We start from the raw sequence: 12156 nt of genomic DNA, 5'->3' as shown, positions 1-12156 counted from the left end.
ACCATTTATTTCTGTGTATCTGTCTCATGCGTCATATGTCATAATAATATTTAAGGTTAATCTGTATTTAAAAAGTGAAAATATAAACACTTTGAAAATCTCAAATTCAAAATTAAACCAAATTTGTAACTTTTATTAAGCCTCATTATTATATTTTATAATTTTAATGCAATAATGGACATTTCAAAGAGATCTAGACAGGTATTATACTTTTATTTATTATTTTTGAAATTAATTAATTACACTTTTTAGTGGAAATGTTTTGATTTCGGTCCACCAACAAAAAAAGTTGATTTTTCACCTAAAGAACAAATTAAAGAAAATTACGAGCCCAAAATAAGTAGCAGTAGAAAAAATATCCCAGTGACTGGAAAGAAATGCTTTAATTTTCATGAACAACTTGCACCACAGGCCATTAGTGAGCTTGCTGTACATCCTAAAAAGATACAAGAAGTCGAAGATTGGTTTAATAGATTTGTTTTGGACAAAAAGAAGGTGATTGGTGGATAAGTTTATTACGTAGTGAATTTTATTCATTCAGTTATGTTTTAGAATGTTTTTACTCCTCTACTGTTACTCTCAGGACCTACCGGTTCGGGAAAGACTTCAACGATTAGTGTTATATGTAAGAAACTTAATATTTCTATAACAGAGTGGATTAACCCTGTAGATCAAGATTATGAGTACAAAGGCATGAACCAGTTAGAGAAGTTTTTAGAGTTCTTTTCAGAGTCCAAATATTGTTCTCTATTTGAAAATTCGAGTAGCAGAATATCTCTTGTAAAAGATTTTCCAAATACAGTGATTCAGAATCCACAGCTTTTCTTTGAAGTTCTAGAGTGAGTTTATTTTTTTTATTTATTGGACGGGAAACCCCCATTACAAAAAATAATACAGTCAAACCCGCATATTGGAATAGCCTTCGTGCCAAGCATATAACCGGGATATTCTAATAACCGATCATTGGAGACTAGTAGAAACATTTTGGGACCTCAAATTTTATTCCTTAAACCGGGATATTTCTATAACCGGTATTCTAATAAGCGGGTTCGACTGTAGTACATTTTTGATTAAAGGCTATATCAAAACTAGTCTAAAAGCATTCTATTAAGAAAAGCTTAAAACATACATATTGGTACATATATACATATATTCAAAATTAACAAAAAGTTACTTAAAATAATAAATCCATTCGGTACATTAGTTATCACTAGTAAACTGGTACATAAGTAATAGCAATATAACATTAAAATATTTCCAAAAGGGTTGTCTTAAATGACTGCAAATCTATCAGAGAAACCTATATTTCTCAGCTTCTCAGCCAATAATAAGTGATTGACCTTATCAAATGCCTTGGAGAAGTCAGTATATACAGCCTCAACTTGATACCCCCTCTCCAAGGCATCCAACAACTTACTATGGTATACAAGCAAGTTGGTCATTGAAGAATGACCTCCTCTAAAACCATGCTGTTCATCAATAATGAACATGAATTATTTTGATAACCTGTAAAATAAAATCAATACAATTAAACATTTGAGCAAAAGTAAATTATAGTAAGACATTGAGCTAGTAACAAATGATTATTTACAACTGTTTTATGTGAAGTATTGTTTATACATGTTAATTATGCGCAGAACTAATCATCAACAGCTATTCCATACATTGTCAGATGTAAGCCTCTCTTAGTTGTGTCCACTAATTACTGTTCCATGTTTTTTTCAATTAATTTGTGACTGACTATTTACTTGATGTCACCAGTCCGTCTGGTTTGAGATCTGCATCTCCTTATATTTGCTTTTGGACCATTCAACAATTTGCTTCATAAAAACAGCTGTTCTCCATTCTTCCTATGGTTCCTAAACAGTTCCATTTTAACATGGCAATCTTTTGGATTACATCTGCTACTTTTGATTGTCTTCTTATTTTTGCATTGTATTTGCGATCACTGAGTGTAATGTTGAGTATCAGCAAATCGCAGATGGTTCAGATCTATCATCACTTCTTTATTTGTTCATTCTAAATTTCAAAACATATCTTCTATATGGAGCTAAAGTAAATAGCTTGGGTGAGATAGAATGTCATTGTCTAACCCTTCTCTATAATTTTATTTTTTCTGTTTAGGATCCAAATCTAGTAGATAGGATGAAAATGTTTATGTTTTAATGTATACATTATATTTCATTATTTTACTTTAATTTCTAAATGATTTTTTGGTCATAACAGTAGTCTATTTTGTACTCTGACCCTGCTAGTTATTTGACAAATTTTTTTACAAGGTATAGGCTACTAGGACAAAACCTATAATTTTTCTGCAATGACTTAGACTCCATTTATGACTGTCTTTTGCAAGTTCCACGTATCTGGTACCAATTTGCTTCTCCAAGTAGTCAATCTCGTATATCTATATGAATATGTGATTTTTAGGACTTTTAAATATACCACAAAACAACCAGTAGTTTTTATTTGCACTGAAGCAAGCAGTATGGGACTAAACTTACAAAGAACACTGTTTCCTGATGATATCATGCAAAAGTTCAATATTGGTCAGATTAGGTAAGCTGCCATTTTGTTTTAATTTTTGGAAAAAAATCAAAATTAGTTGTTTAAAAAACTGATTTACTGAGCAACTTTAGAAACTTGTCATTCAGTCAACTTTTCATTTTTTGTTTGTTAGTTTCAATGCCTGCGCTCCCACTTTGATGAAAATTGCAGTAAAAAGAGCACAAGAGTTAGTAAAAGCAAACAGTGATAAATTGAAGCAGCCTTCGTCTCAAACTATCGATGTCATTTTAGCATCATCATCTGGAGATATAAGAAACGCCATGAACCAATTCCATGTTGCCAGTTTATTAGGTAAGTGGATATTTTCATGTATTAAGGATGTCATAAATAAAACAATATACTAAACATTAAAAAATGATTGTTTTATAAATGTTTACCACTACATAATACCAAGCCATTGATTAAGGTTCGACTTTTACTTTCTACATTTTCAAAAAACTGAGTTTTTTACTTGAAAACATTCCTTGCCCACATAACAATTTCATGTTCTTAGTAGATTTATGGAACATACTTTTCAAAAAAAGTATATGCTGAGAATATGCGTGATTACCATTGGGAATGTGTAGAGAAGAAATATATACTAAATTACAATACTTAAACGTTGTATTTATATACTTAGAATGTAACACTGCACTTCTTTTCAGTATATACCAAGAATATACTTTTTAGAATATTCCAAAGAAGTGCTATAAACCTTCTATTTATATACTTATAATGTACTACCACACATCTTTTTAGTATATGGGAAGAATATACTTTTAACAATATTCCAATGAAGTGCTATATTGCTCAGAAGTATGTTTTCAGCATCACCTAATCTCGTTCAAGTATTATATTTACATATTCTAATTGCATTTAAAACCTACCAAATTTCATTTGCATATCTCAACCGGTTTTAGAACAATAAATAAATCGTCAGTGTGTAAGAAAAATTTCACACACCCTATCTCGGAAACGAAACATTTGAGGACATACGATTATCAAGCAAACTGTCATTATTTTTTTTTTCATGCAGAATTACCCCTTAAAGTTTGCCATACTTATTTAAAAACACCCTGTATTGATGAAAAACACGGCTAGTTGTTAAAGTACCTAACTTTTTTATCGTCCAACATAAGCGAATGAATCTAAAAAGAGACTGTTGAGAAAACATGATGCTGTAGTTGGGTTTTAATTTCAGTATTTTATAAACGCTAGAATATTCCACAGGGAGATGCGAACTTTGAGAAAAAAACACAGTTTGATTCGTACACCCGGTACACAATGAAAATTTACCTGTTTAGCAACCATATTATTACTGCGATATTGTTAAAGAATGAGGCTATAGCATATTAAAAAAAACACTTAAATCGGACAACAGGTTTAGGGACTTCGAGACATCAAAAATGACCAAATTTTTAAGTGCGCCGATTTCTATGCATTTTAGTTTATTTCAATTGGAGTATAAGTTGCTACAATGTTCTGACGTCTGACGTCGCTCTTTTAATAGATTTTGTAAAAACTTTGATTTGAAATATTACTTTTAGTCTTTTATTTGCAATACTTTTAGGTACCAGCGACATTCCTACAATAACAACACAATCTGAAAAGAAGACCACAAAACGAAAACGGTCAACAACAGGCACTACCTTAAGCTTGATGACCAGAGATCTCAGTTTAGGTCTCTTTCACGGCTTAGGTAGAGTCTTAAACCCCAAAAGAAGAGAAGTAGGAAAGTCCTGGAGATTGAGCCACAATATCGAATCTTTAGTGGACGAGTTTTCAACGCAACCACAAATGTTTACTTCCTTTCTTTTCGAAAATTACTTAAAATACTTCGGCGATATCAACGATGTCGCCAAAGCAGCGGAGGTTTTGAGTATGTCAGTTAGATTTTTGGAGAATTGGGAAAGGCACGAGACTCTAGTGTTTGCTCTATGGATTTCGGTGTTGGGTCTTATGATTTTTAACGAACATAGAGTCTCACGGTGGACACAAATCAGAGCACCTTCGAAGATTACCAGAGATAAGTAAGTTTTGAATAATTTATGAGATTTACAGTAATTAGGTAACTCGTAAATGGTCCGAATTATGCAAAAACAGGGATACACCTATTTTGCAATATGAACATTTGAAATTATATTTGTAACATTGCCAGATTTAGCATTTTTCTGATATCATTAATCACTTTGTTTTTTTAATACAACACCCTGTATATCGTACCTTTATTGAAATCGTCACTTCAATATCAGTTCAACCGTTCACAATACTTTCGATACTATGTAGCCAGGAGCATATTAAAAAGATAAAACAAAAGCCTTAAAACGCCTAATCGTCTAAATAACCTTTTTGATTCAAACTGTGAAAACTAAATTTGAAAGTAATAATTAAAAGTTTACTACGTCGCTAAATTGTTAATGCCTGTCCAATCAAGTGTTCAAAATGTTCTCCGTTCTTAATTTGACAATATCCTAAACGATTTATTTATTTAGCGTATGGCTTAAGTACAGTATGAGATTTTGGTCCCAAAGATTTTGGGAGATTTTTGGTATTGAACTGTTAAGTATATTTATTTTGTTGAAATTATATAATAGAAGTTTAACTTCTTACGTGCGTACAAAGCACACACACATTTTTTTTTTTTTTTTTCATTACAGCTTACTTATTATACGTACAAAAAACTTTTAACAGCTCTATTTTAAAGCTTATTTTAAGCACTATAAAATCCTTTCTCATTAGCATGTATAAAATTTATTCGCTCTCCGTTAGATGGCATTGAATACATCGATTAAATTTCACACAAAATAAAAAACGGTTTTGATCTTCAATATCTCGCTTAATATTGCACTTAGAACACTTTAAAAAACTAATTTGTTTATTTTTTTACCTGCTACAATTTTATTCATTATAATATTATCGTTAAAATGCATATTTTTGGAGATATTTGCAAAAAACTGTCAAACATCGTGAGAAAATTCCGAATGTTCAATTGCCAATAACTTGAAGAGTATTGGGTTTGTGAAATAACTTTATACAACATTTTTTCCTTAAAATTAGGTCTTCTATCGATATTTGAGGTTATTTTGGAAAAAAATTTCCACTACCGAAAAGGGGTGGCAACCACCCCCAAGGTAAAAACGGAGTTTGGGTTAATATCACTTTTGAAATTAAGGGTAGGATAAACCTAACTCCAAAATATCATGTAAATCGGTTCGTAGTAAAAAATTTCTGAGCTAAATAGCTTCAATGACTGCACTATTCATGACGTTTGAGCAAAGATAAAGTGGAACAACTATAATGTATAATCCGTGTCGTGACTGAATACCAAAATATAAAATGTCCACTAACAAAGAAGAACTCAATTTGACATTGACTTGACATTTGTTGGTTATGTTATAAAGAACCACAAATTTTGTTTATTGTAGTTGTAGATTATAAACAATCTATAGAACTGGAATAATAAAGTAAATAGTGTATAAAATAGAATAGTGCTTAAAATATCGTAATGGATACAATAGCGAATCTCACGAATGTAGCAAAAGTGAATCCTACACGTTTATATGTTCGAATTACAAACATCATTTTGAGAGCAAAGGACCCTGAAGACTGGAAAGACCTTAGTAGACTCCTACCAAATTTACGAAATTCTCTCAGTTGTGCTGTTTGCACAAAATTATTAGACCAACCTTATAGTCCAAGAATGGTCCAGTGTCATATTGTATGCAAAAAGTGTAGGGGAGGCATAAAGAAAATTAGACCTGCTTGTGATAATTGTAAAGACTGTACTGATTATGTGGAAAATCCAAGATTACACGCTTTGTTGCAATGCTACAATGCAATGTGTATGTATATCAAAAGTAAACCAATGTATAAAATACTTTCACGATACGGAGTAGGAGAGAGTAATATGTTTAACTTAATTAACGAAGGTGCTACATTTATAGATACTTGCGATGATAGCAATGGAATATTAGAACCTGTTTGCTTTAACCTTCCAGCATATAATAGTCCTCAAATACATAATTCGGCTTCAACTAATCCACCGTCATTTTATTCTATCTTGTCTCCAGAAAACGGTAGCAAAATTACTCTAAAAAGGAAATACAAAGAAGATAAGAAAAAGACTGTAGTACCTCAACAGAGCAAGGATCCAGAAAAGCCAGTATTTAAAAGACCTACAACCAACGTTAAGAAAAAAGGCTGTAGATGTGGTAATGCAACACGGTTTCCAGGAAAGTTAACTTGCTGTGGACAAAGGTGTCCTTGTTACGTAGTCCAAAAACCGTGTGTTGGTTGTAGATGTCGTGGTTGTAGGAATCCACACATTAAGGAAGGCCAGAAGGTGATACCAAATTTATCACAGGGACCAAAGATCTTATACAATATTACCGGTTTACAAAATAGAGGAATTAAAGAAATAGAAGTGCCGCAACAAAACTTTAATAATAAAGAACTGCAAAAGCTTCAAATGCAGAAACAAATACTCCAGGTTCCGCAAGATGTTCTTATTACAGACCATATGAAAGTATCTGATATACAGAAAGTTGTACCACAACACAACTATAATATTAAAGGTGTACAAAATATGCAGATGCAGCAGCAAATAATACAGATTTCATCGCAAGATGCTCTCTCTACGGACCGTATGAAAGTACAAGATGTGAAGAAAATAAATGTACCTCAATTACAAACGCTTAGGACTTCTACTATTACGAAACCACAAGTGATCCCTTGTAATTTAGATACTGTGGTAGGAGAAGAGGAGTTGGAGACTGTGAGCTTGGCAGAACTGAATCTAGATTCGCAGTTTGTGAGTTTTAGTCCTTTAGGGAACGTGAAAACAAGTCTCCCACATGAGTTTGTTGATAGTTACAGTACATTACCAGAATTAATACCTATATCGTACGGTGATGACAATTCTGAACTGAGTGTTATGTGACAGTTGGATGATGATTCCGAATATTATATGTAGCAAGGTATGAATAGAAGTGCAAAAAGTGGGACTTTAATCAAGAATTTTTATATTTTATTAATGTAGTTGTGTGCTGGACAATTTTTTCATACAACCATAGTATTGTTATAATAGGTTTGTTCCAACCAGATTCAGAAACAACTTGGAGATGTAAGGATTCTGCGCAATAACATAAAAGTGCAGGTTTTTATATTATTGTGCAGAATCCTGATGTATCCAACTAGTTTCTGACTCTGGTTGGAACAAACCTAATGCTGATTCTTAAATTTTTAAATATCTTCAATTTTTTACTTTTTTACTTCTTGCACGGAAGTTGAAACAATAATAATATAAAATAAAATAATAGTAAATGGTCTAATAAGTTTTTTAAATATCTTTTAAAAATATTTTTAAATATTTTTATTAGGATGAAAACTTTTAATAATAATATAGTTCATTTTACAATTCGTTCATACCCAGAATGAAACTTCTTTCTCTAAAATCGGAAAAAACTTACTGTAGTATTTGAAAAGATGTTAATGCAAAGTCCTATGATTTAAAAGTTGCCTAAATTAGTTTTTGGGTTTTGTGCAAAATCGTAAAGGTTTTTATTTCACATGTTTCCTGTGTTAAGACACAAATAGACCTATTATTACACCAACGGTTGGCTGCATTGACTGTGTCATAGGTTCGCTATGGTACATAGAGGCCTTGTAACGCACTCAACGAATCAATTGCGATCTGCTAAATACCTGTAGATTCACTGTTTGGACAAATAAGTTGTTCAAAAAATCACTCTCTGGGATAAACAAATTGAATAATTTGTTGATCTAGCTGAGATTTAGCACACTTCAATAACTCATTAATAGTTATACAGGGTGTCCCGAAAAGATTGGTCATAAATTATACCACACATTCTGGGGTCAAAAATAGTTTGATTGAACCTAACTTACCTTAGTACAAATGTGCTCATAAAAAAATTACAGCCCTATGAAGTTACAAAATGAAAATCGTTTTTTTTCAATATATCAAAAAATATTATAGGTTTTTTTATTGAAAATGGACATGTATCATTCTTATGGCAGGAACATCTTGAAATAGTGAAATTTGTCCACCCCATAAACATTTTATGGGGGTTTGGTTCCCTTAAACCCCCCAAACTTTTGTGTATGTTCCAATTAATTTATTATTGTGTTACCATTAGTTTTTTTTTTTTTTATTAATGGCTTTGACAGAGCCAATTAGCCAGACTATTTGTGTTTTTTTGTATGGTATTACAATAACAATTTTAAGTTAATATCTAAGCCTACTTATTATCTAAATTTACAGAGTGTTATACTATATTAATGGATACATTTTTCAATTTTGTGTGATATTTTTACAATTTTATAATTTTATTATCTAAGCCTATTTAAAATTTAAATTTACAGGACGTTACATATTCGTAAAGACATTGTAACGTCTGCTTATTTTTTGGAAAAAGAATTTCGTTTAAATTGACAGGTAAAGGACAATTTAGATCAATTAACTTTTCATACATTACTTTAATATTTTGTCTGTACAGTCCACACTCCAATATGAGGTGCTGTAGATCTCCCATTCCACCACAGGCGCAATATGGGTTATCACTGATACCATTAGTTAAACACAACATTTTTAAAATTTCTTTGCCTCTTAGTATTTTTTCGATAAGCCAGTTTTTATCGAGATTCGGCTTATTTTTTAATATATTTACATAAAAATTGTATAGGGGATTTGTTCCTTTAAAACCCCCAAATGTTTGTGTACATTCCAATTAAACTATTATTGTGGTACCATTAGTTAAACACAGTATTTTTAAAACTTTTTTGCCTCTTAGTCTTTTTTTGATAAGTCACCTTTTATCGACATGTGGCTTCTTTTTCAAAATATACCTATTAATGTAAATTATAAATAAATTTTCAGATTATTAACAGGTCTCTATAATCAAACTTTAACCATATACAAATATGTGGTGGATTCGACAAATATCCAAAATATCTCAATAAACACTGGCTCATCAAAAATGTACTAAGAGACAAAAAAGTTTTAAAACATTGTGTTTAACTAATGGTGCTACAATAATAGTTTAATTGGAACATACACAAAAGTTTGGGGGGTTTAAGGGAACCAAATCCCCATAAAATTTTTATGGGGTGCACAAATTTCACTTAAATTTTTTTTTAAGACGCTACTGCCATAAGAATGCCACATGTCCATTTTCAATAAAAAATCTCTGAGAGTTTTCGATGTATGAAAAAAAAATCGATTTTCACTTTGTAACTTCAAAGAGCTATAACTTTTTTTATGTGCACTATTGTATATAGGTAATAAAGGTTCAATCAACCTATTTTTGACCCCAGAATCTGTGGTATAATTTATGACCAATATTTTCGTAAATTTGCAAAAAACAAAAGTTTATAAATTACAACAAAAATAAATGTTTTTTTTTCATTAATCTCAGTCAATTGTTTGTGTATTTTAATTTAGAATTCAAGGATCATTTATAATTTACAAAGATAATTTAGAATCAGCTATCCCTCATAATATACTATTTAGAAACCTTGATAAGATTTTTTCAGTTGTTTTTTTTCTGTACTGGTCTTCTATTTGAATTCTGTTATTTAGAATAAACTTACATTTTTTGTTTCAGATCAGAAAAAGAAATTTCAACCCTTGGTTTAAATGTCACAGACTATTTTTATTATAATATGATCAATAAAACTGATAAGTTTCACAGGTTTAACCTTGATTTTTAATTTATATTGTATTGTAAAAAGTTTTTGAATATACTGTGATTTTTTTGTAGTTTATTTTATTTTTTGTTACTATTTATTTTATGGACTCCATAATTCATTTGCGATAGCCAGATGAAAAATGTGGTATGATACTCTTCTTTCAAGTGATGAAAGAATTGGAGTCGGAGACAGTACCCATCCTTGTTCAACTCCACTGTGTATAGCTGTACCTTCTACCATTTCTCCCACATTTTCCAGTGTGCCTCTGTATCCCTTTTAGAATAATCTGATCTAAAAATATTTTACATTTGTTTACTGTTTATACTATCGAAAGCCTTTTCAAAGTCAGTAAACATATTTATATTTCTTTGCTAGGGGAGTGCATATAGATTTTCACTTCGGAAAAAATCAAACAAGATAGAACTTTTTGTAATTTCATTAAGAAATGTTTAATAAACAACATATCAAAAAGTTCTACTCGAGAAGTGGGTGCTTCCTTTTTATTATACAAATGAACTATGAAGTTTGATGTTTTTTTAAATAACTCCGAAAATATAAATTTTAGAACAAAACTGACTTGATTGACCATTGAAAAATTCAGAAAATTATACAAAAAAAAACCTTATATAAAGAATTTTCTAAAATTAAATCTGTATCTTCTATAATTTTTTATTTACAACGCTAAAGTCACCCTTCTCACAGTTGAGTTATTTTAATGTAATTCTTTAACTAATGGATCAAATGAAATTTAAAAGAAGAATAATCAAGCTATCTTATGGTTATAATAAAAAGAAATAAAATCTATGGGCATAAGTACGGTGGGGGCGAAAAGTGAGCCTTACATGAATTTTGTTTAAAAATGTGTAACTAATACAATTTTTCTTATAAAACCCTTAATTTTGCACAACTTACCTTTCAAGCATCGTACTAAATGATGTTTCATCGTTGATTGAAATATTGATATGGGAAGATCTCTCATGCTTCACTAAAAATTGAGGCATTCTATCACCGACATTCACCGAGTATCTCTATCCTTCTTTCAAAAACGCGAATACGATCTTCTGTCTCTTACAAACTGGAAAATTATTGAAAAATAGATTCTTCGATAACTACTGCCCCAGTGAATTCATCGCAAACTATACTGTTAGCCTGTAGTTTCCTGTTTTATTTCGTTTACCGTTAGACGCTTAGACAAGGAAAGAGACTCAGCCAGCCTTTTTACACACCAGCTCTGTTGCCACATCTAAGAAATTTCTTGTTAGTCATAAAATTTAAATGATTCTTTCTTGTAAATATATTATAGGTCTGAAATACAATATTTCAATGGACGGTGGTATTTACGTTGTTTGAAACAACTTTTTTGTAGTTTGATATAATGTAACTGTCATTTGATTTTTTTCAATATGTATTGTATTACATGAATTGATAGGATTCCAGTTTGTGTTTATTTTATTTAAGAGTATATTCATTTAAATCCTTGATTGAAATAGAATACATATTTATATACGAAGCAAGTTTTCAATCCTAATAGCAAATAATTAATATTGAAAAATATCAAAAATTACTAAAAGATTTTTAAATTGAAAACTTACTGGTACATCCCCATGTATACGCCTCCAAGACTTCTACAATTTGCAAGTCATATGGATGCTGCAGTAAAGACGATAGGGAAGGAATTCTAAACTTTGCAATTCAAATCCCCCGTCTGCAGCCGGCTAGGAACTGAAAGATGCACCATAGTTACTCTACTGAGTAATAAGAAAATAAAATAAAAATGTGTGTACCATTTTTATATATTCGGCTGCAATACGAAGGAAAAACAATCTTACTTTTTAATTAGAATAAGGAGTGCAGCCAGTCCCTTTAACTGCAGTTTTCTGCTCTTATTGGAGCGTCATCAGAAGG

At 30.8% G+C, this 12156-nt stretch overlaps 1 protein-coding gene across 2 annotated transcripts; it reads left to right on the top strand.

The window, feature by feature from the left end:
* Positions 1-36: 36 nt before the first annotated feature.
* LOC126889602 (E3 ubiquitin-protein ligase MSL2-like) lies at positions 37-10321 on the top strand. 2 transcript variants are annotated; one of them, XM_050658075.1, is made up of 7 exons: positions 37-201; positions 253-495; positions 553-839; positions 2428-2556; positions 2678-2856; positions 4115-4574; positions 10167-10321. In XM_050658075.1, exons 1-7 carry the CDS (start codon positions 175-177, stop codon positions 10270-10272), a joined length of 1431 nt encoding a protein of 476 aa, XP_050514032.1. In that variant the 5' UTR covers positions 37-174; the 3' UTR covers positions 10273-10321. The 2 variants fall into 2 exon arrangements, with proteins under 2 accessions (XP_050514032.1, XP_050514031.1); XM_050658074.1 differs by lacking the exons at positions 37-201; positions 253-495; positions 553-839; ... (1 more) ...; positions 2678-2856; positions 4115-4574 and adding an exon at positions 5434-7520.
* Positions 10322-12156: the final 1835 nt, after the last annotated feature.

The sequence above is a fragment of the Diabrotica virgifera genome, chromosome 8 (assembly GCF_917563875.1).
Source record: "Diabrotica virgifera virgifera chromosome 8, PGI_DIABVI_V3a".
In the NCBI taxonomy this organism is placed as follows: domain Eukaryota; kingdom Metazoa; phylum Arthropoda; class Insecta; order Coleoptera; family Chrysomelidae; genus Diabrotica; species Diabrotica virgifera.
The sequence above is the reverse complement of the archived record's forward strand: the minus strand, read 5'-3'. Positions and strand labels throughout refer to the sequence as shown.

Bases quoted from the DNA above. Each gene is read 5' to 3' on its own strand.
- LOC126889602 (XM_050658074.1), top strand. From the start codon at position 6,050: ATGGATACAATAGCGAATCTCACGAATGTAGCAAAAGTGAATCCTACA.